Source organism: Lygodium microphyllum, chromosome 4 (genome assembly GCF_053477565.2).
Source record: "Lygodium microphyllum isolate KBCC chromosome 4, Lygodium_microphyllum_v1.1.10, whole genome shotgun sequence".
NCBI classification, from domain to species: domain Eukaryota; kingdom Viridiplantae; phylum Streptophyta; class Polypodiopsida; order Schizaeales; family Lygodiaceae; genus Lygodium; species Lygodium microphyllum.
The window spans coordinates 144151795-144177724 of NC_141138.1; the positions used below are offsets into that span (position 1 = coordinate 144151795).

A 25930-nucleotide genomic window follows, 5' to 3' on the forward strand; every position below is an offset into this window, starting at 1 on the left:
TTGGACACACTAACGCACCATCAATTATGCACCCTGGCATACTTCCTCTGCACCATTCCTTTGTCAATTCCTAAACCGGGTGTGAGATATGGGTTTCAATCATTATTCATCGAGTGATGTCCGTAATGGGGCGAGTGACTGTTCTCTTATCCCATCTAAGTGCTGTAAGCTGAGTGACTATCCTTCGTTAGCGACACCGACCCAACGAGATTCATCCATTAGCTACCTCCCTAGGTGATGTTACATGGTCCCTGCCATGCTGGACGCGTGTGTTGCAGAGCGAGCTCTGGTACCTCCTGCCGCTGCCTGAGACACAGCGCGCTACATCGACAATCGATTTCAACTATCTGCCACACGGGCCAAGTTTTCATAACCATATCTTCTGATTGCACGTGTATGTTAAGTGTTAAGTGTGGGGACGTTAACGTCCAGTCTGTCAGCGTCCAGTCGGTTGTCGAATTGTAGGTTGTTGTGATGCATTTCCCTTGCCGTTAAGGTTTTAAGTGTGGGGACGTGTCCTTACACGTCTATGTGGCATACCGCCCTGCATATGCCTCACTTTGATTATGCATGTATGTCATGACTTTCTTTTACCCTCCTGGGGTCCCTTCCCCACCCACTTGTCCACTCTCACCCCTCCCTTGGGGTTGTTCCTCCTCCATTTCTTTCTCCCTTATTTTGATGTGTTTCCATGTGAACGCACTCTATGTTCAGCGGCATCCCCATCTGCCCTTACAGCCTTGTTCATCCCTTTGAACTGACCATTTTACCTTTTTACCAACCCCTGTTCCGACAGATGATTCTAAAGTTATTAATTTTTGAAGGATTTTGCGTACATTAGACAGTTTTCCATGTGAACGTGCTTTTCTTGCTTCGGAACGGTGATCTGACATGATAGACCTATCCTCCCCTTCCTCCCTGACATTTTTCCTTTTTACTCCATGTCATTCCGATGCATGGTTTGTCCAATATTAATTTGTGTGGTTTGTCGGGACCTTTTCGTGAGTCTTTTTGACATTTTTCCATGTGAACATGCCTTGTTTGCATCGGCATTCTAGTTTGACTTGACAACCGTGTCCATCGCGCCTTTTCCTATATTTTTCCTTTTTTCTCCCCCCTATTCCGACTTTCGAATTTTTAATTATTCATTTTTAAAAGTGTTTTCGAGTGTCTTTTTGGTGCTTTTTGCATGTGAACGCCTCTGAACCCTATCGGAACTACATTTTAACGTGACAGCCCTATGCAACCCCTTTCCCCGCACATTTGTCATTTTTGCTGCTCCTTGTTTCGGTAAACCGATATTCTGTTATTAATTTTCGATTGTATTTGCTTGTGTCCTTTTTATGTTTTTCCCATGTGAATGTGTCTTATCTCAGTCGGAACGGTGTTTTAACGTGATAGGGTTGTCGGGTGCATTCTTCTGCACCTTTTTTCTTCTTTCCACCCTGCATTCCGGCTAGCAGATTTTCCAAAATTAATCCCCGTATGTGTTTTCGGGGCCTTTTTTGTGTTTTTTTGCATGTGCACGCCTTTATTCCCCCCAAAACCCCCGTTGACCTTTTCCCCTATCTTCCCCCTGCCATCTTGTACATTTTTCATTTTTACACCATTTTGTTTCGACGATTGGATTGTGAGATATTAATTTTTCTTTCTTTTGACATGTTTCGCGCGACGCGTCTCGCACGTGAACGAATGCGTTTGCGGTTTTACACGTCTTGCCACACCCCGTCGCGTAAGCACCCTCCGTGCCGATGTCCCGGTGCCATTCCGATCCTGCCACTGCAAATTTTTTTACCCCGCACCGCGCACGTGCGCGGGACGGGGGCATACATTTTTTTTTAATTTACTTATTTATTATTTAAAATTTATAAACCCCCCCCCCCCCCCCCCCCACCCCCGAGTGTCCGTTACCCCACCCTTCCCCCCCTCTATCCTAACTACCCTCTTTCTCTCTCTCTGATGCCAGGAGGCATATTCCACGGTGGATTCCGTGAGGTTTTACGGTGGATTCCGTAAACTTAGATGACCGGGGCTCATACACAAAGAGGATTCTTTGTGCGAGAAGTTGATGGGGACGCCTGTCCTTTTCGGGCGTTTCATTAATTTAGTGTGTACGTGGGTGATTCCATAGCGGGTGATTCCGCAAAATGCATATTAAATTAATAAACGTTTATGAGTTTAGAGTGCGCACTCGTAATAAATTAAGGTTAGGATTTATTTCTAACCAGTTGATTTATTTATGTAGCTGAAGACTGCTAGGTATTCACTTTTGTCGGTTTAATTATATTATTTTACTAACGATTGTGAATGCTTCAGTTGATGTGTAGAGATAGCAGCAGTGGTGGAGGAAAGCATTGGAGTCTAGCGAGTATTCGACCTTTGGATTATATTTTGATAGGCGTGGCCACGCCTATATTTTGTTATGTCTATTGAGACATCGATTATTGATTATTATTTTGTATGTGCCTATGCGCACGGATATGTTATTTCTATTTTGGACATTGAGATTGGGCATGCCAGACTCTATGGGCACCGTCCATTAGCTTTATTTTTCTATTTTTGTAGAAAGCAAACTCAAAAGCTAAAAGCTTGTCATATTTTTGTAAATTGGGCTATTATTGAGCATGAAGATTGAAATATACATAAAATACATGCTTTGTGAAGCGCTCACACAAGGCATGGGGGGAGATTGAACCCAATTGGTCTCTTGCTTCTTGTCGTTCATGCTTTTACATTGTTTTTTGTGCAAAAAGGAAGAGTTCATTATTCTTGGGGACCTTCCGGGATTCACTACGTGAGCATTCTGCGACCGATCTGCGCACCACTCTCTCTCTCTCTCTCCCCGTAACCCCCTCCCTTCTTCCCCCATCACCTCCTCCTCCTAGTCCCTCCCTCTCCCTTCTCCTCCCTGGCGCCCGCCCGCCCTGGTGCACCTCCCCCCTCGGTGCCTCCCTCCCAGTGCCACCCTTGGTTCAGCGCCCTACGCCCGCCTGCCTGGCACCTCCCGCCACTGCCCCACAGGCCCTCTACTTTCTCCCCCACCTCCTTCCTCTGCCCCTCCCGCCGGGCCTCCACCCCTCCTCGCCCGCACCGTCGTCGTCCGCCAACGGCCTCCCTCCCTCCTCCTTCATCCTCCTCCTCCCCTACTTCCTCCCTCACCTCCTTCCCCTCCCTCCCACTGGCACACACCACCCATCCCCCCATTCCCACCACCACCCATTCCCCCATTCCCAACACCCCTCCCTTAACCCCCATTCCCACCCCTCCCTTAACCCCTATTCCCACCCCTCCCCTAAGTCCCCTTTCCCCTACCCCCTTCCTAAGCCCCCCTCCCCCATCCTAGCCCGTGTTCACCCCCTCCCGCAGCGAGCCACACGCGTCAACAAACAAATCAACACCACCTTAAACCCCGTGGTTCTCGCACAACCAGCCGTGCGGTGGTTTTTCATTGCATCTCGGCATCAGCGGACGTTTGCGTGTGTGTACGCAGGATCGCGTCTCTTTGCGACTGTTCATGCGCGAGACACGCATTTGGACTTGTCTGTGCGGTGGTGCATGCTCGTTCGTTCACACGCAGCTGTTCACGCGTGTTCCGGTATTCATTTTTGAAATCCCGAAAATCATTTTTTAATCACAAAATCCATTAAACACATTTAAAATTTAAAAAAATCATAAAAAATTCAAAACAAATTTTGAAAATTTACCAAAAATTGCTGAAATCTTTTCCCACAGTTTAATAAATTTTCTTCTTGAAAAATCCTATTAAAAAATTCTTGAAAATTTCAAATTGGCTGAAATTCTTTCTAAACTGATGGAAATTGATAAAAAATCTAGAAAAATACATAAAAATCAAAAAATAATTCCACAAAATAATAATAATAATAATAGTAAAATTCAAAAAATCACATTTATCCTCTTTCCTATTTTGAAAATTTTCTTGGAATAACAAAAAATATTCACATAATGTTGGGAATTTATTTCTTTTTAGAAACATCTCATGGCAATGTATTTATTATAAACCAAATTTTTCGAAACTCCCCAACATCAAATGAATATTTCTATCACATTGAAACAATACGGGTTTCCATCCTCGTAGTGGAAAATTTTGGGTTCTTGGTTAAAATTAAAATTACATTTAATTTTTTTTAAAAACACAAACAAACAAAAAACACCACAAACCCCAAACAAAAACAAAAACAAATATAAAACCATACACACCCTACTAATCAACACATCCAAATAAATCTGAGACATACATTTTTTTTCTTCTCTTCTTTTGGTCATCTGTTTCATTGTTCTTTGTCGTGGTCACGGTGTTAGCTCGTTTTTGTTTTTCTATCCAATAGGACGACTCTTGGCAGTCGACTATTTGACCGTTTTGTGGATTTTTGTGGACTGGGCATTCCACTTTTGGAGTTGTGATTTCAGACTTCGCAAGCAGACCCACACATTACCATGTTTTCTTTTTGTTTTCCTGGTTATGTGTGTGGGTTTTTTTTACCATAGTCTGAATAGCACCTCTTTCTATGCCTTTTTGAGATCTAGGCATAATTAATTTAATTCTTTCATAGATATTGTTCTTTGTTACGCTTATTACTGGATCATTAAACGTCCCGTCACTCGGAGGTTCGAATCCTTTCGTCCCAGAATCTGCTATTTGGTAAATGCACTCCACGGAGTAACCATGGGTTGAACAAAGGGAGATAGGTCGGAATGAATGGAAAACAAAGGAAAAAATCCAAATCCATTTCTCTAGAGGTTGGCTAAGAGAGTCTTATTTTAATGTGTTAAATGTATAATTGACCCAAGAATAAAAGTATTGATAGGGGTCTAAAGCCTGCTATGGCAAAAATGCCTATGACGTCTTCGGAAGCCCTTGCCCAAACGAGTATTTTACAGGTTTGAATTGCATTGCATTTTCATTTTTTCACCCTATCCATTCGGTCAAGTATGGCAAGCAGACGAAAAAAAGTTTATTACATTCAGCCAAAAAAAGAAGCTAGACAATGTTTAGAATGACGTGGCTGCAGTCATTCCAAACAATGACTAGCTAGGATTGACGTGGCTGCAGCACACATACTTAATTTTGGCTAACACCAGTCATTCCAAACAATGACTAGCTAGGATTGACATGGCTGCAGCAGACAGACCTAATTTTGGCTAACATATGGATTAGGGTTTACGTTTTGACCCCTACCTGATTTTTGGGCTAATTCCCCTTTAATACTGCCCCGAAATGAGATTCTTGCCGAGGCCCATCACGCTATACTTGTTTGTTTAAAGTAAGAAGTGATTTACGCTTTAGTAGCTACTGTTTAGTTGGCTTTGGTTTTTACTGGGTTCTAAGGGATGGAATATTATGAAGCACTTTTTACTGTTTCTGATGGTATTTATGGTTTTGCTTTTTTTAAAGCTACTGGGTTACATTGAAATACTTAGCATTAGAAAATGGTAATCCTAAGTAATTAAAGCATAAAACAATAACCTTCCGCGAAGGTTGTGATAAATTGTCCACGGCTATGAATACTAGAAACGCAAGAGAAATGGTTCTGACATAGGGATTCTTCTATCCACGAGGCATGTCAAAATTGATAAAGGCATGGTGAGCATATCTGACCAAGGCTAGGGCATGTCAAATTTCGCTAAAGCGAGGGAAATGGCAGCTCTCTGCCCTCTCTTGAAGATATATAGCTACATTGTTATGGCCGATCAGAAGTTTGGAAAGGAAAATGGTCAAAGCACGGGAAAATGACGATTTCGGCAAGAGCCATACATAATAACAATTAGTGTCTTTAAGGCTCTGGGATCTCCCATAAACCGCCGTATAATACAGGGCAAATATTGGGAGAAGCAGTGATAAAATTTATTTACAAAGCACTGCAGAAAGTCGAATGAAAGGGAACCTTCATATCCAGTTCGAAGGGCAATGATATCTCAACCCTACACTCTTCTTTTTGATGAAAAATCAATCTATAAAACCTCGTGAAATTTGTTTGATAAACTAACGTGTGAAAAAGGAAGTCGAAATAAGACATTTAATATGAGAAATTATTTGATAGAAAATATCAAGGATGATTATACTGTAGATATCTTGAATACATTAGATGTTTACACAGTAGAAATATTAGTAATATATGCATTAGGCCTAATATTTAATGATATAGCTAATAATTATCCTATAATGAAAGCGGCTATGGTTATAGATAAATTAGGAAGTATAGTGTTAAAAGAAAGAGTTGTTATGAAAACAGAGATATACAGTTTACATGAGGAAGATCTTATTGATGACAATGATAATCGGGATAATCGGTTTGATAGTAGTATCAACATATATGAGAAATGCAAAAAGTTAGGTGGATGTATCCTAAACTATCTAATTGATAGGGCATTGTTAGAAATAGCTGAAAACCCCTTGCAACAAAAAGCAGGTTCTAGTAAGACCTTTCAAAAAAAAATCATTATATGTGAAGCGCATATACGACCTTAATTTGATACCAATGAAATTGAATTTATCAATGATTGTTCCACCTGTACTATGGCATATAGAAATAAAAATAGAGAATAAAAAATGTAAGACATTGGTTACAACGTTAAGCAAAGGATATTTGACCGATTCCGTCGATATGTATTATCGTTATTGTTTGCTGAGTAGTAAGAACCCAGAACTGCTTAAGCTCCGAATGACAGTCCGATCAGAACTAGATTACTTGCCCGTTATTTCACATCTTCAGTCGGTAGGGTTTAGGATTGATTTAAGTGTCTTGGATTTCTTGAAAAAGAATAAGAAGAAACTAATTAATGCTAGATCGCTATCAGATGTTGATTATATAGATATAAATCCTGATGAATTTGTGTCCAAGTACATGTACTCATCGTTCAGTATCCCAACTAACTTTAATTATAAGACAATACTGCATGAATTTATGGTTGAGTCACAAAGGGCGCGTAATGAGGAAACCGTTGTAGCTATGGTTGAGGCTTACAGCGGCTACAACGTGTACTTTCTAGCATTTCAAGATTTTAGAGGTAGGGTATATCGTACTGGAATATTCAACTTGCATGAGTGCGATCTTTATAGAAGTCTATTAATCTTTAAAAAGAGGTATTACTATAAGAAGTTATCATTAAGTGAAATTCCAGCTACTATAAAAGTAGCAACGTCGAAACGATATGACTCATCTTTTAATAACGAAGAGGTATCGATCAAATGGTTCGATAAATGGTATTCAGAAGCGGGTGAGGATATAGATGAGTATATAATAGAATCAATGAAGAAAGCCAAGGAGCCATTTCAATTTATGCGTAAGGCTTTGCGTTGAAAGGTGGATGTTTTGAGTCTGAACTAGTTTTTATGGATGCTAGCTCTTCAACTTATTAGATTATGGCGTACCTACTACAAGATATCTCAATAGCATCAGACACTAATTTGATTATGAGCAACAAGCGTAATGATCTATTTACGATATTAAAAGAAGCTTACCTCAAGCACTTGGGAGATGGTAATCACCTTTCACCCAAGTTGGAAGCTTGCTTTACCAAAAAATTAATAAAACGCATGTTTATGCCTTTGGCATATGGAAAAACCGTAAAAGCTATAGTCGACGACATTTATGATGTCATGAACCAATATATATAATATAAAAGCAGTATGAACCTGGCTACAGAGGCTTATAAGTTCTTGTGTGATCGCTACTCTGGAGTGGACAACTTGTTGAAACTATTTGGTTCGGTGGGAATCTTGTGTTCATCCTTGGGTAGAGCCGTGAAACTATCAACTCCCTTAATCTACTCGTTTCAGGATTATCGCAAATTCGAGAAACACTCGGTTTGGGTATATTCCCACAAGAAGGGTAAAGATAAACCTACTAGGCATAAGATCACAATGAGCGTGCCCACTATGGAAAGGAATGTGCTTAAATCGAAGTATGCTACATTCACCAGAAGGATTCATTAGTAGCCATTAATACAATTCGAAATTATATTGATAAATACGGACATAAACCAATCTATACGGTACATGATTGTTTTGTGTCAGACTATGAAATGTTCGATAAAATGGCAGATATCTATAAAGATGTGCTGTTTAAATCGCTAGATAATCCGATAGGTTTAATAAATGATTGTTGTATTCAAAAACCTTATAAAACCCGTGTGTCCATACTATATGTATTATACATCGGATGTAAATGATGATATAGTTGTCTATATGATGGATAATAATATCGAGAGCTTCGTTGTTGTGAATCCTGAGACCCTACCTCGGGATAGGAGATCTCCAGGTTATCATTGGAAAATGATTCAATTCCGGTTGAGCACTTAAACTTCTTCATGCAGAAGTGGTTTGAAGCTATTACTAAATCTCTAGGATTGAAAAAGGCTAACAAATTCAAAGAACGTGCCGATAACCAATACGTGGAATCCTTATGCGGTAAGGTTATAGAGAATGTTTATGGTAATAAAAACTTCACACTTGAACTGAAGACTTGGTGACTTTACCTCCAAAAATAGTAGGATTTGTTTAGAAGTACTTGTTTTGATATTTTTAAAAAAGGAATAAAAATTTATAGTTTAACATGATAAACTTCAAAGAATTATGGTATTACTTTACATAATCTAAACTTTATGAGAGGTCTAGTTCGAAAGGTAGGTGAAATTTCGGTTTTGTATTGTTTAGAAAGGGTATTCGAGGCGTGTGGTTTTAGGGACTTGTACTAAGCCGGATCCATAGGGTCAAATTTGACATAAGAACAAATCGTCATTAATATATGATAATAAAAATAAACGAAAAAACCATGCTACTTTTCATTGTTAAACCCGAAAAAATCGTTTTGAAATAAAAAGGTTTTCTTTTCAAAGGGAAAAGGAATTGAAACTGATGCATTGTGACTTTAAGATCTTTTATCTTTGTTTGCCGTTCATTAGATATCCAATAACCTTTATGACGGAAAAGACAATAGCAAGAATCTCTACGCATAAAAGGATAAAGGAGAGTCATCTAGCCATGATAGTAATCGTAATAATAGCATTTAACCTATTTCAAATCATACAGTCCCGACTGGGCATTCATTTTTTATCATAGATAGTTATTTCGTCGTTTTAGCACTGCAGAAAATGCATCGTAGCCTGCGAAGGGAAATTTAGCTGGTAAGGGAGTGCTAGTTTTTGTCCATGTTGCTCATCGACTTTAAAAAGCTACGCTAACTCAAAGAAATGCTACTTTTAGAATAGAAATAATTTTCAGGTCCGTAACCAGGATATTAGTGATGGGCTAGCCAGTAATTTGGTCTATGCAATTGTGGTCCAACATGTTCCTCTTGTGGTCCATGACTATTCTCTTCTGTTAGGGGCAGATTGTATTCGACGAGCTGGCCTTCGCTCATTTGTGGCTCTCACTTTACCACCTGTGGATGAGAAGCTATGTTATTCTTTCCTCGCTTCTTATAGAAACTAGTCTGGCCTGGCTTACAACCGGACATTCTGTTTATCAATAGCCAATATCAGTGAAGCATTATGCTTGCCCTTATCTACTTCCTTTGTGCCCAGTGGTAACCAGCTACTGACAGCTGAGGAGATAGTCACACTAATGAAGAAGGAAACTTCCACCCCCTTGCTCCTTAACCAGCTCATTATAGCTCAGGGGTGTCTGTTGCCCACATTTCTACAAGACCGGTTCATGTCAGGAAAGGCTGCATCCAAATACATGTCAAAAGAATTATTCAGAGCTTCTATGAAGATTCTGGAGGGAGCTAAATTCAACTGGGCAAGTTTCCTGTTATCTAAGATGGATCAGCATTTCCAGCGTGTCAGGAAGGGTCAAAATAGTATTGTTTCTTATGGTGCCTTCCTACAGAGGATCTGGAAGGGTCAAAATAGTATTGTTTCTTATGGTGCCTTCCTACAGAGGATCCTTACTTTTGCACCTCCTCCTGGTGGTGTTCGAGTGCCAGATCCAGCTCCTTTACTAGTGCAGCCTACAGTATCAGTTTCTTCTCCTAAGCCCATGCAGCTTAATTCAGAAGATGAGGAGTCGCCTGTTATTTTTTCTAGAAAGAAACACCTTCGCACAAAGGGACCTTCCAATCCTTCTATCCAAGATCCACTGGTGCAAACATCCACTCCTGCTGTGTCTGGCAGTGCCCTTCCTTCATTCCTTTCCTGTACTAATCTATTTGCCGCTCAAAAGGAAGGAAAATTAGATTCACAGATCCCTTCATCATTACAAACCATTTTAGCTGGACCCATTCTTCCACAGATGGTTTCCAATGTCCAGTCTACTTTGGAAACTTCCCTTACTTCCTATCTTCAGACACTGTACACCAATGTTTACACTTCCATGCAAGACAAGGTGGATTCCCTCACTAGTCAATTGAGTAAGGCACTGAAGGATCTGTCTTTAGACAAGGCTACCCTCAGTGATATCCATAATCAGATGACAACTGCCACAGCCTTAATGGATTCACAGAAGGTCACTATTCAGGAGCTAGAAGCTAAGGTTGTTAAACTAGAGGAGGAGAATGTATCTTTGATGCTTGAGAAGAATTCTGCCCTTGTAGAGATGGTCACTTTGGCTAGTAAGCTTGCTACCAGTGAGGGTCAGTTCCAGCAATCTCAGGACACTGTAGAGTCCCAACAAAAACTCATTGAAGAACTTAATCAGAAGGTGGATGTTCTTTTCTATTTCCCCTCCTGCTCCTGTATCTTCTGTTGTGTCATCCCAAGAGGAGCTTAATCAGTTGCAACATAAGGCTAAGCTATGTGATGGGTTCTCAACTAAGGTTGATCGCCTTCAGCAAGCGAATGGATTGTGTACAGAATGATTTTGTCCGTTATACTGAATTGGTGCCACCTCCTCCATCCTTTTGGGTGAAATATCATCAACAGAGGTTTGCCTTATATATCTCTTTGAGCAATGTGGATTTAGAGCCTCCAGAGGATGGATGGTCCAATCTCTGGCCTGGGGATCTCTTACGAGCTGTTTTTGACAGATTTGTGGATGACTTGATTTCCCATGGGGTCCAGTTACTCTCTTTCATGTATCTTACAGGCTATCTACAGATCCCTGATGAGGAAGATTTAAACGTTTATCTGGGAGATATCATCTTATAGACAGTGATGGTGCACAGATCGGATGTTGTATGCTTGCGTAGTGAGAGTCGGAAGGTCCCCAAGAACAAAAGAACTCTACTTTTTGCACAAAACTCAAGGTACAAAGCATGCACGACATGAACAAGAGACCAATTGGGTGCAATCTCCCCCCATGCCTTGTGTGAGCGCTTCGCAAAGCATGCATTTTATGTATTAATCATCTTCAAGCTCAAATAATAGCCCAAATTACAAAATACCATGCTTTTGGCTTTTAAGTTTGCTTTAGCACAAAATAGAAATAAAGCTAATGGGCAAGCACCCAAAGAGTCAGGCATACCCAATACAACGTCCAAATACAAATATCATAATCGTGCGTCCATGCGCATACAAAATAATAAAGAAATATCTAATACCTTAATAAATAGGTGCGACAAAATATAGGCGCCATGCCTAAGGTATGCGCCCATCAAAATATAAGTCATAACTCGAATACACGATATCCTCCAATGCTTTCCTCCGCCACCCACTGCTACTATCTCTACACATCAATTGAAGCATTCACAATCGTTAGTAAAATAATGCAATTAAACCAACAAAAGTGAATACCTAGCAGTCTTCAGCTACATAAATAAATCAACTGGTTAGAAATAAATCCTAACCTTAATTTATCACGAGTGCGCACTCTAAACTCATAAACGTTTATTAATTTAATATGTATTTTGCGGAATCACCTGCTATGGAATCACCCATGTACACACTAAATTAATGAAACGCCCGAAAAGGATAGGCGTCCCCATCAACTTCTCGCACAAAGAATCCACTTTGTGTATGAGCCCCGATCAACAAAGTTTTACGGAATCTGCCATAAAACCTCACAGAATCCAGCGTGGCACGGAATCCACCATGAAATATGCCCCCTGGCATCAAGTGATGTATGTACATTCAGTTGAGCTTCTGTTAGCAGAGAGTTTACGAACTTATCATGGGCACACGTCTTGGTGCAAGGGATATGCTTGGCATCCACCTTTGGAGGATGTTGCTTTGGAACCTCGCCACCTCAGAAGTGTCTTTCATAAATCAGATATCCAGCCTCTTCAATCTCAGTTGTTGAGCTTCATTGCCGATAACCCATTATTTACTAAGTCTTTCTTTCAGGGTTTAAATTTTCGATGTTCTATTTATCCTTTAAATCCTATAGATCTTTTATCATATTCCCTAATGTCTTATCGTTTTCCATTATATGTTTCTCTTCTTTCATCTAGTCCTAATAATATTCCTCTCTTATCATTTATCCCTTCAGGATTTCCTCACATTCCAGTGTTCACTACATGTCCTTTCATTGCTGATCGATCCTACACTATCTCCTACTCCTTGTGACATTCCACCTACTGTTCCTCCTGTTCCTTCAGTTTTTCCAACAGAATCCCTTCATACACTTTTGATGTATTCTCCATCTTTTCCACCTTCTTTATCCCTTCAATTATCCTCTTTTTATGATCTGTCCTATCCTCCATTACAATACTCTCCTTTCATTCCATTACCCTCTCCGACAGATTATATTAACCTTCCTTCCCAAACAGTGCTGGATACCCCAGGGTATGATGGTGACATCCTTCGTAGAAGACAGTGGACATTACATGATTCAGTGACAGGTCCAGTGTTTAATTGGCCTCTCATTCCAGAGTCCTGGGATACTTCTGCAGTGTGTTCCAATTCTTACCTCCACTTTGCTAGGGTACATGGTACTTCTAGAGATACCACAGTTCATCTTGCTGCTCATTTTTGCTAGTATCTTGTGTTCATGCATCATCAGTCACACTTGAATACTCGCAAGGGTATCCCCCAGATGCTGATTAATCCAAATGAGGATGTAGCAGTTGCTCAAATGGATCTCTTATATTATTTTGCACAGGCCTTCCCTACCAGATTCATCATTTTATTGGAAAGGATGTGTTGCCTACAATTCCTCCAAAATGTACCTTAGTACTTTGTGGATGAAAACAAAGCCTTAGACCGTCTTAAAATTAGTTTGCAGTTTAAGAAGAAATACATTCATCCTACTTAGTAGGAGGGTTTTCTTGATTGTATCCACTCTCTTCTTTTTAATAGAAATTTCTTATTTCTCTTCAACATTTTTTAGGAGTTATGCCATTCAGATTATATTTGTGTATGGGTATTTTTTGTATTGGATATTGTTGTTTTTCTTTGTGGATGAGGAGCTAATGGAGATGGAGCTGTGAAGATTGATTATGTTGCTTATTAGCTGGATGAAGTTGCAGTTGAAGATTTGGAAGCTGAAACATATTATATAGGTTTTATGGAGCTGATGATGGGGTCGTGATTGTAGCTGATACATTGTGTTGATTGAAGATTTTTTAGCAAAGAGATTAGAGCTTCTATTCATTTTTTATTGAGGTCGCGAGGACGCTTCCTTGTCTAAGTGTGGAGATATGTTGAGTGTGAAATATGTTGGTTTTTGGGCTGGTTTTTTTGTTATTTTTTATGATAAATGGTTGTTTATTTTGAAGTGTTTGGAAAGGTTTGGATAAGTTTGAAGGGTTTTTTATGGTTTTTGATGAGGATGTTTGGTTCTGTAAGGTCTGATTTTCTTCTGTTTTGTTTCTGTTTCGGTAGTAGAGATGGTTGAATGAATGTTTTGAGAGATGATTGAAGTTGTGTGAAGAGGTTTATGAAAGATTGAATTGGTTTTGTTTTGGTTTTTATGATTTTTATGGGTTTTGTTGATCTTCTGTGAAGTTCTGTAAGCTTCTGTAGCTCTGTTGTTTTGTACTTCTGTTGCTCAGTGGCCTATTGTGTTGTTTCTGTTGAGTGTTATGATGGATGTGTGGATATTTTGGGAAGTGTTTTTGTCTTAGGAAATGATGAATGGAATTTCTATCCAAGCTAATTGAAGTGAAGAAGTAACTGCTGAAGATTCACAGAAGGTTACATAAGACAGTGACAGAAGACAGATTTCACAGGACACTATGAAGTCTCTAGTGACCCTTCATACCACACATACCTTTTGGAAGGTGTATCCACGACCTAAGGAGGATTATTGAGAGTGATTATTGATTATTGTAGTGAGGATATGATGTACTATTGATGGAGAGAGAGAGAGAGAGAGAGAGAGAGAGAGAGAGAGAGAGAGAGAGAGAGAGAGAGAGAGAGAGAGAGAGAGAGAGAGAGAGTCAGAGATAGTCAATTCTGTCAAAACAGTGTGATTGTATGTGAGAGATTGAGAGAGAGAACTATGAAGACATTGAAGATGAATAATATGTGATTTATTTCCATTCAAAGATGGTGTATTTCTTTGTGTTCTTTGTTCTTTTGATGGAGATTATGAAGATGTTGAAGAATATGGTTGATTTTATAAAATCCGTGGGAGATCTACATGATGCTGCATGAAGATTTGTTGTGCCTGGTGTTCTTTTCTTCATTGTGATCGTATAAAACCTAATAAAAAAGCTTGTTGATGATGACAATATAGATTTTCTTGCAGTAGAAACCCTATTTCCTTGGTGTCTCTCTTGGGGCTCCAAAACCTATTAAGACAAACTTTCAAAGAAGTAAGTTGCACATCAAGGGAAACGTTCTCATTCTTGTGAGCAATTAACTCACATACACCATCCTCTATACGACCGGCACTGTCAATAATATCTTTCATCTTCTCATCATGATCATCCAAGGATCCAATACGTGGCCAATATTTTCGGACATGTTCATATACCTCCCCTATGTAACCCTTGATTTCTTCTAATTCATCATGTATCCTCACCCCATCACAAAGGTTCCCTTCGTATTTCTCCTCCAAAATTCTCTTAATCCTCTGTAGACGACTACCAATGCTCTCACCAAGAGAAATCAAAGCCCTTTGACGTCGAAATAGTGCCTTCACTTGCTTCTCAAGCCCGTCCAAGTGATGAATGACTCTCAAGAAACTAACAGAACTTTCATACCCTCCAACATGCCTGAGTGCACGACGAAGTGCCTTCTTCCTTATAACCTCTTTCCCTTTGCACATATTCATTTGCACGCTGGGAGCGCACATCACAACATTCGTTGGTGCAGACACATTTTTGTCCTCCATACTACACAAAACACATGGGTCAACATCGAGGTGCATATCAACTATTCTTATCTTATCTTAAAATTTAGAAATAGTGAAAAATCCTAGATGGCATTAGATTAACTTCCAAAGCATTAAATTTAAAACACATGTGCATTAGACCGTATGATTGATTACAATAGGATTTGTTATAGTAAGTAGCATCTAGAGTGAGGTTTCAATTTGTTTATCCCACACATAGTGGGTGTTCAAGGTGCATTTGGATTATTTCAAGCAAATTTCCATGGCTCCCCGAGTGAAAGATTAGAGTTTTTGTCACAATGGATGTATCCATTTCATGATGCAAAACCCCCCTTGCGTGAACAAATTCAAAGATCCTTATAGTTACACCCACTCATGGATTGCAACGAGCAAAGTCAAGGATCGAACACAATGTGATAATGACCAATGAGTTGGTATATTAAGTGGTGTACCTAATGTTGCATGGTGCACACCATACAATATCATTTCTTAGAAAATCATGCCCTCTTAGGACGATGCAACATTTCCCACTCTTGCTAATAAAACTATAGTTCACACACTAGACAACTTCCTAAGTTTAAAAATGTCAATAATAGATTTTTAATGCCATAAAGTGTTATTATATCCATGCCAACCCCAGGAATCGCAATGAGCAAGGCAAAGAATAGTTGTACCTCTCAATAATGAAAGTCATGATCATGAATAAATAAATAGTAATATAATATAATTTAATTTAATTTAGCTCCACTTTGGTACCTTTAGGGGTTGACAATATAATACATATATATTATAAAGTTACTACATAACCTTCCACTCCATAAAATACACATGCATTAGACCAGTGAGTTGGCTTTTTAATTGGTATACCTAAGTTTGTATGGTGCATACAATACAATATCCTTTCTTAGAAAATCATGCCCTAGGATGATGCAAGACCTCCCACTCTTGCCAATAAATTTATAGCTGACACACTAAACAACTTCCTAGTGTCAATGTAGGCTAATAATGCCCTAAGAACCGCAATCATTGAGGCAAAGGATACTTTTATCTCTCAATAAGGAAAGTCATGAGTACCTTTAAGGATCAACAATATAATACATATCTTAAAGGTACTATAGAATTTTCCACTCCATGTTTAAAAATCATTGTAAAAGATACATTCCACTCCATGTCTTAAAACACATATCCTAAAACGTTTATTAGTAAATTAAACATAGTTATAATAACAATAATCTGAATAACAAAATAATAATAATAACAATGATAAAATAACAAGAACAATAAACTAATATCTATATCTATATGTATATCTATCTAATCTAATCTTTTAATCTAAATATAATATAATAATAATAATATATATCTATATTCTATAATCTATATTTATCGGCAATATCAATATCGATATCAATTATCGATATTTGTATTTGTATCTATATTTATAATAATGTGTACTTTATAGACATATAATAATAAATAATACATTAATAATCTCTATATATTATATTATATAATATAATATAATACAACATAATACTAACAACAATAACAAAACAATATAATATAATAATATAATATCATATAGCAAGCAACCATTAACTATTAGTTAGCATTAACATTAATATCATATTATACTATATTATATTTATAAGTGTAATAAAATAATAATTATACAGTATAGATTAATCTATAATATAATATATCTACATATATTCTACAATCTATATCTATAAATCTATAAAGTATACATTAGTAAAGTAATTAGTAATAATAATAATAATTATATATATATATAAACATTAGTGTACTGAATACACACACACATTAATAATTAATCATTTGTATATATAATAACAATATAATAATAATATAATATAACAATAATAATTATATCAAATTATTTAACTATATAACTATATGAAAACTAATTAACTAACTATTTAACTTTTAACTATTAACTATTAACTATTAACTATAACTATAATAATAATTATATTATATTATATTATATGTTGCTATTATATGTTATGTAAATATAATATAATGTAACATTAACAATAACAATAATAACAACAACAACAAATACAATATAATAATAATAATAATAATAAATGATAATAATATTAATATTAATAAACAAATATATTATAATACAATATAAAAATAATAAAATAGCAATAATATCTATATATATATATATATATTATAATCCTATATATATTAACATTAATGTACTAAATTTATTATTGACATTGATACTTAACAATAACAAAAAATGCAATATAATATTATAATAATAATAATCAAACAATGATAATAATAACAATAAAAAACCAATATATTATAATACAATATAACAATAATATCTATCTATATTCTATAATCCTATATATATTAACATTAATGTACTAAACACACACACACACACACACACACACGGTAATAATCTGTATCTGTATCTATATCTTATCTTATTTTTATAAAATATGAATATAAATATAATATAATAATTGAAACTGGTTCATTCATAACTAAAATCAAAATCAATGATCAATGACAATGACAATGACAATGATACATTAATAATAATAATAATAATATATAAGCCACCATTAACTATTAACTAAACTATTAATTAACATTAACACTAGCATTAACCGCAACATTAACATTAATGTTAACACTAACATTAATATTAATACTAACATTAGCATCGACAGTATCAGTAATATTAATGTTAATAGAAGAGAGAGATAAAGAGGCATTGAGAGAGAGAGAGAGAGAGAGAGAGAGAGAGAGAGAGAGAGAGAGAGAGAGAGAGAGAGAGAGAGAGAGAGAGAGAGAGAGAGAGAGAGAGAGAGAGAGAGAGAGAGAGAGAGAGAGAGAGAGAGAGAGAGAGAGATGCACCTTAGTCATCATGCTCCGGAAACCTGTGTGCCCCAAGCTTCCACGAGTGCTCCTTCTCCAAGCGAAAACCTGCTCCAAGCTTCCACCTACATGCCCCAAGCTCCCCTCGATAAAAAATGAGATCAAAAGCCAAAAGATTGATGAAGAATAGAATCATTAATCATGAGAGAGAGAGGACGTGGGGAATTAAAGCCACCTCAACCCCTCAACCATGCATGCAATTTGAATTCAAATGGAGGTTTGGGAAGAACAATAGGCTCGGGGGAAAAATGGAGATTCGGGAGATAACCGAACCTGCAGCCAAAATAAGAAAGAAAGATTTCCATTGGTTTCTTTTAAAATCCTACGACATTCCAGAGTGGCAAAGTGGATTCAGTAAGAGAGTGCAATGTGCTTTTTGAATATTATCGATATGATATTCTAGAGTAGCAGAGTGATTGGGCAATCAAAAGGACTTGTTTATTATTTCCATTGATCCATCACTTTACTCGTTTGTGTTCTACTCTTGGTCCTTCTCTAACATTGCCACATAGGTTTAATGAATAACAAGGATATTCCAACCTAGTTGGATTTATCAAACCTTGTTAATATGATATGGATTTTTAGAATCTCCTTGTTAAAATAATTGATTTAAACCCAATAGAAGTGTAGTGGGTTATAATAAATTATGTTAAGAATGAAGGACAATTGGCCAACTTCTCCTAGTTTGATTCTAGTGTTAGTAATCAATAACTGGACATAAAAAATGTAGAGCTATCAAAGCTTAGGATAAAATATGTAGCTCTCAAAGGTTAGGCAAAAATATGTAGCTCTATCAACTTGAGATGAAAAATATGCGGCTATCAAAGCTTAGGCTAAAAGATATTGGGGTTCAACATAGTTCAATCATTTTAGCTCTTCATTATTGATGTGGGTTTGATGTGCACTTGGTTGAAAAAGAGTTGAAAAAGCTCTCCAATTTGTGATGATATAGGTTTAGAAAGCTTCCTCTTTCAATAAGATTAATTTTATGTCATAAAAAATGACCTTGAGAAGGCTGCCGACTAGGATTTAGAGGAGGCATTTGTATTTCTGAAATCCAATATATTGAGAAAAGGTGCAAAATCGGCTATTGGATGTAGATCTTTTGGTTAAATTACTTGGAAACAAGCATTGTTGGGATGCAAGGGAAGAATGGATCTTGCTTTTTGGCCCAAATGGTAGCACTTAGAGATTTGACTTTGTTAGTTATTTGGGAGGTAAAGAATCAAGTTGCCCTTAGATCTTTGCCCTAGTTATTATCCTTCAAACATAACTTTAATTGCATTACATTGGAAAAAGAAGAGTGAACAATAACCCATTGGCATGCAAGTGAGCATACTCTAGGTTTAAAGTTTATAAGTCATTCTGCACATGTAAAGTATATGTTTTATGTGAAGGGAATGTTCTATGAATTATAGACCACTATTCTTGTTTTAAGGGCTTAAATAAGTGAAGATAGGTTTACTCTTCACTATTCTTTTTTGTCTTAAGGGCTTAGATAAGCGAAGATATGTTTAATGGGAAGAGTAAATCAAACATTACATAAACTAGTCTTACATGTAGAAGTGTTTTAAGATGGGACTTCATTTAAAAGTCTCACAATGTCAAACATATCAAAGTCATCTACCATTAGCATGCCCAATGTACAAATTTTCTACTAACACTATCATATTCAGCTTGATCAACTTGATCCTCTTTCAAGGTGCTATTGGATTCAATTGTTGTGGGACTATTCATCTAGATGGGGTTTGCCATCGTTTTGAACTAAGAAGAAAGACAATCGATCCTAAAGGACCACCATAATTACTTGGAATTGACACCATTATCATAGGAAATTTGTGCATTGGAGTAACCTCTTTTAGGATACCAAGGGTTCTTAAGAGGCAGAGTGTAGCCATCTTTTGACATTGAACATTAATCTCTTGTTCAAGGAAATGCTAGGGCAAACATAGACGCCCATAGTGTGCAGCACACACAATAACACAATTTAATGAACATTCAATGAGAGAAGGGTATATAGAACAACAAGAATGTACAAGAGAGCCTTCAGCCTCCATGTCGGAAGGACCCAAGATGGAGGTGAGCTGAAGAGGTTGTTGAAGACGTCGGAAACAACTATGTATTGTATCCAAGACAAATCTCAAACAAAGTAGCAACGGTCTGCCAATGATGAGGTGGTAGTTGTAGAAAGGCTGTATTGATCTCATCCCATAACATTCTAATATTCTAATACATGTTGGACAAATTTACACCCAGCCTTGTGAAGCCGAGTGGCATCATGCATTGCTTGGCTTTCAAAATTTGCTCTTAGCCTGATAATGATGCGAAGGAAACAAAATGGTTTTGTTTAAAAAAGGGGGATAGAAATTCGAAAATTTCCATGATAAAATTTCAATTTTAGAAATAAGGAAATACGTTGCACTTAAGGAAGATTCGAAAACCCCAACCATTGCCTCGCCTGCATTTGAGCGGGATGGCGAAGATGATGGTGGCCCGTGGTTTGCTGCATGTACACCGATCGTTGGAGTTTTCTGGTTGCTACAGAAGCAGGGATTTCTCTTTGCTGTTTGCAAAGACCAGTGTGATCCTCACACAGGAGCGGGGAAGAAAGATCCGCTCTCCTGTCATCCATCAGCGTTTTGCCACACACTTCGCTTTATTTTGCTCATCCTCATCATCGCGTGCCGGTTCGGACGCCTTGCAGCCTGAAGGTACTCCCTCCATTTTCCCTTTGCTTCTTCTACCTTGGTTGCTTGCTTCGTTTCTAAACCTTCAGCCTAGGAGGCAAGTTAAGCGCTCTTCGTAGAAAAATTGTGTATGTTTCTCACAATTCATTCTACCACCAGAGAGCCATAGTACCATTCAAATTAGTTCCTCCAATTCAGTACATGGTAAGCTCTGCGGGACAGGCATTATCTAAAGCAATGTTGCCTGCCTCATGTCTTGATATTCAGGTTAGAGGAGCAAGTTAAGAGCACTTTGCAGAAAAATAGTGTATGTATCTGATAGCTGATTCTACCTTAATAATTACATATAAATTAATTCCTCCATTGTTTTACATAATAAGCTCCGAGGAACAGGTTTTGTTGAAGCAATGTAGCAGCCTCTTAGAGATCTTAACTAAATCAGAAATCAAAACAAGATGTAAGCTCGCTTGCTTAAGCATAGACAAAATCTGTTGCACGGTTAACTCACATATGAGCAGTAGGTCCTATGTGTTAGTTCAAATTAGTTCTTCCAATTTAGTATAGGAATGCTTTATCTAAATGAATGTAATAGCCTTGTAGAACTCCTAATTAAAGCAGGTGACCCTAAAAGCAAGGGGTAAGCTTGCTTGCTTAAGCAAAGGCAAAATCTGGTTCGTGGGTAACTCACATATGAGCTGTAGGTACTATTGTGTTGATGAATCACGTAGTGCTTGCCCGTCTAGACTATTTTGTAGGAGCAAAGTAAATCAGGGGCACGCTGGCCAGGAGCAGGGAAAAGCAGTGGGTCATTGGCTGGATTGCTGACCAGCTTGGGATAGAGGGATGTCTTGTTACACCGAAGGCAGCATTGTCCAGTTCACTACCATAAAATTCAAATGAGTAGGAAATAGTGTATACCAAAGTGCCAAGAGGGTCATGCAATGATGAGTACCACAACATTGTTGTTGATGGTAAAACTGTGACATATCTTGTAAATGTGTATTTTTTGCAAAGAATAATGTAGGCCAAACATGAGGGCATTTTAGGCACACCATCTGTCGATATTCTCTGGTCCGTTAGATGCTTTGAGGAGCATTCAATTGGAGACATCTAGGACATACAAGTTTTTTCTACCCTAAGATATTATTGTTACTTTCCTAAAGATTGTATTGAGGTAGGAGCAGTACACTAGAAGGGTCTAGCTATACGTGGGTCAGCACAGATCACACATCTAGTCAAATTCACCATTCAATGATAGTCTAATGGGATCCAATCCCTAACCAAAGAGTCGCAATTCCTTGATAAGCATATGATTTGTGCATTGAGACATGCATTTGGCAGCATGAGCTAACATCTTATGTGAGCAAGCATTTTGGTACTCTCCAAATTCTTCCCATGTACACCACCTTTGCCAAACTCCCTTCCTGATTTTGCATGATATTTCTACCAAAACTCTTGTTTGGCACTACTGTCTTGGCCATCCCTCCACTTATCTTATTTAGCAACTGCAGCACTCCAAGTTAGTTCCTGGCTTGCCTCAACAGCTCACTCCTCTCTTGTATTGTGAGAGCTGCACCATGTAAAAATCCGCTTATTGCCCTTATGTATGGTCAACAACCACAAGAAGTTTCTCCCTTAAGCTCATCCAATTCAATGTTTGTGGTCTTGTAACTCAAAACTCACTCCAAGGTTCTTAATATTTCATTACTTTCATCAAAGATTTCTTCAAATTTGTTTATATGATGGCAGCTTTCAGCCATCATGTGCTCCCAAAAAATATCCACCAGCTGTCTACAGGCTTTCTAAGGCTGTGGACGTTTGTGTTTCCACAGAGGTTCTTCAATCGCTGTCCAGCCAGGCGACCTGCTGCATACTGTGTTTTCGTCAGCTACATTCGCATGTTTGCTCTAGCAGGTTGGACAGCCAGCAGACCTAATCATCAGCTACTTCTTGCTGTTCATGGAGATTTGCTTCTTTGCTGCCTGGAGTCATCAAAGACATAGTGCTGCTCGGAGAATTGCATTTCGCTCCATCCAATGCTGCTATGACATCCTCTATATTTGATGGACATATGCTGCTGCATTTCAGAATCCTTCTTAAGTACGAAGCACTTTCAGAGCTGTTCTTGGCATCTTTGAAACCACTCTCAGCTCACCTTATTCCCAACCCTGGAGATAGAGGTTTGGGGCCCTTGTGCATTCATTCTTCATCTGATCATTCTACGAATTGTGTTCCATTTTTGTTATATATATTTTGTGTCTCTCTTTGTGTGCATGAGCATGTCTTTACATACCACGTGGTATCAAAGCTAGGTGCTTACACTCACTCCTAAGCCTTGATAAGAAAGCTTGGCACTAAAGAGCATGTGAGAATGCAAGAATAGGTCTTAGCCATCATCATCAAAGTAGTCCCCTTGGAGCCCATCTCATTAGTGTCAATACCGTTCTCCATGGAGGCTTCAAGGAAATGATACCCATGGTTTTCTATCAAACTCAAGGATTCTCCCAAGGTTGGAGTGACCCTTTGAGATCCATGTATTTTCTCAGTAAAGATGAATATGCCATAGAAACAGGAAATAGGGAACGGGAACAGAGATGGGGATGCCAAATGTAGGGAATAGGGTCATCAGAACGGGAACGATTGAAATTCGTGAAAGAAAAATATTTCACTCACAATCTGTGTGGAGTATTAAAGCCAAGATATATAATCCACAAGGACAAATCATTTAAACTTTAAAGATATCATGCATCATTCTAAAACTAGTCACTATAAATTGAATTACAATTTACTAGGCTCAAGAGTTAGGCTAGTCAATTATAAAATACATAATACGTATGTCATAAAACAATGAACAATGAACAATGAACAAAACTTTAAATTCTAAGCTGAAACAACATGTCCATTGCCAAAAAAGACGACAAATATGAAGTGTTATCTCTAGACTAAAGCAAAATGCAGCATGTCAAAATAGCCCAATGGCAATTACAAGATTGCAAGTACAAATATGATGTCGGTATGGCATAATGGCCCAAGTGTCACACTGTCATCAATGATCATATACATGTGTCATGAGACTCATGATAAGCAAACTAAATCAAAGATCATGATTTGGGGTTGCTCTAGTTGCTCTTGAAGTGCGAGTCTCATCATCATGTGTACCATGAACTGTTGCATCTGCCTCAACATTAGTATGTCTCCTCTTTTTGCTGCATCTTTCACTTTGTGAATGAATCAAGCTTTGCTGTTACATAATATCCTTAAATTAGCACTAACAAATATCAGATCATTTGTCCTCTCAACTCCAAGACGGTTCCTCTTCTTTGAAGCAGTGCAAGTATATGCACTCCACAATTGCTCCAAACAAGAGGAGCTAATTGATTGACTCAAAATATGGATGGTTAGTTGCCGCAACCTAGGACCATCTAAATCATAGTCCTTCCACTACAAAGCTGCCCTAATCTTGTAGTGATCCTCCTTAGCATCTCCACAACCAAAAGAACCTTGAAAGGTCTTATAGCGTGAAAGTTGGTCTTTGATTTTTTGTCTAGTTCCATGATCAGACACTAGATGTATAGTTGATGGAAACTTTAGAATGGGAATATGGACACCACATCATCTAAGGGAAGACAAAACTTATATGATTTCCTAGTTATAAGGTTAAAAGACTTAACTTTAAAAATTAAATTTATCATATGTAAGAACTTGCAATTATAAGTTGGAAGATATTAAAAATACTATGAATGAGAGAGAGAGAGAGAGAGAGAGAGAGAGAGAGAGAGAGAGAGAGTTATATTAAAATCTACAACAGGCAAAGTTGGCCTATGAGACCAAAATGTTGTATACAAATGTCTTGGAGATTTCAAAAGTCCCAGTGAAGCTAACGTTTATGCTATGTTGAACTAAATTGAGTAGGTACAAAATGATTTCTGGACTAGATACAATCTAGAGGTACTCCCAGTGCGGTGTGGAACTGCTCCTGGGGTGTACATCCTAAGATGTCCCGCATGGGTCGGTCTAGCATGGAGGAGGCTAAAGCGGTGGGGCAGGGCCCTCCAATGGCGACGTAGTATCCCTTGTATCTTCGACCTGTGTCTTCTGTGGGGACGGGGGCCGGCGGGGCGTGGGCGCCGGGCTTTACCTCTCGTTGTGGCTATTTCTAAGGTGGTCCCCGGGGGTCGGAAGGCTGTTTGGGCTGGTGGGGGCTCGGTGGTGGGGAGGGTAGCTGGTATTTGGTAGAAGTCGTTGAGTGTGTGTTGGTTGGTGGCTCCTTGTCTTTGCTCCGTGGTTTGTAGGAGGTGGTCTCTGTGGCGTCGTATTTCCAGTAGAAAGAGTCCCAGGCATCTCTGGTCTTTGAATTCCATTACCTTGGAGAGTGGTTCGAATCCTTCGCTGAATAGGCAGTGGAAGCGTCCCCAGATTTCGTAGTACATTGGGCATCTACAGATATAGTGTTTCTCTGTCTCTGGCTCGAGATGGCAGAGCTGACAGATTCGGTCTTCTAGGGGGAGGGGGTTGGCCCCGTGTCTGCCTGTTTCGACTCTAGTTGGTGTGAGGACGTGCGGATCTGTCCGATGGGACTCCTGACCCCGTGAGACAGGTGTGTGTCCATGTAGCTTGGGCGGGTGATGAAGCCGTTCGGGGAGATATGCAGGACGTGTTCTCGGTAGAAAGCCTTCTTGGTTCCTAGTTTCGACTTGGGGGTCACCCATGTCCTGGCGGTGTCTGTCTGGATGATATCCATTCTGGTGATGCGATTCACCTCCTCTTGGCTGAGCTCTAGGTGTGGGCAGTCTAGGCTGTATTGTAGTGGGGGGAGGTGGTCCATGTGCAGGCCATGGAGCCGTAGCCAGGTCACTGTTCGGGCATACCAGCACTCAGTGTCCCCTTGTGTTGCTAGCTGTTTGGATGACTTCAGGGTGAGTCTGGGGTACCGGTGCTGGGGCAGGTCCCATATTCGGCGCAAGAAGGTCACGGTCTGGAAGAGGGCCTCAGCCACGAGGGGCGATGCCCCCAGCTCTGCGCAGATGATCTCGTGTGGTACGGAGGGCTTGCTGCGGATCATCTGTGAGATCATAAGTATTAAGGGTCTCTCCATCTGCTCCCATCCCTCATAGGTGGCCTCCTCCTTAGGCAGTGGCTG

At 38.7% G+C, this 25930-nt stretch overlaps 1 protein-coding gene across 5 annotated transcripts in view; it reads left to right on the forward strand.

Moving 5' to 3' along the window:
- Nucleotides 1–20535: 20535 nt before the first annotated feature.
- Nucleotides 20536–25930, forward strand: part of LOC148037719 (putative protein phosphatase 2C BIPP2C1) — a 43159-nt gene continuing 37764 nt past the window's right edge. For all 5 annotated transcript variants that reach the window (XM_087676671.1, XM_087676672.1, XM_087676673.1 and 2 more), the window contains exon 1: nt 20536–20814. In XM_087676671.1, the coding sequence (XP_087532797.1) occupies nt 20577–20814 (238 nt within the window). In that variant the 5' untranslated portion in view covers nt 20536–20576. The remainder of the gene's footprint in view (nt 20815–25930) is intronic.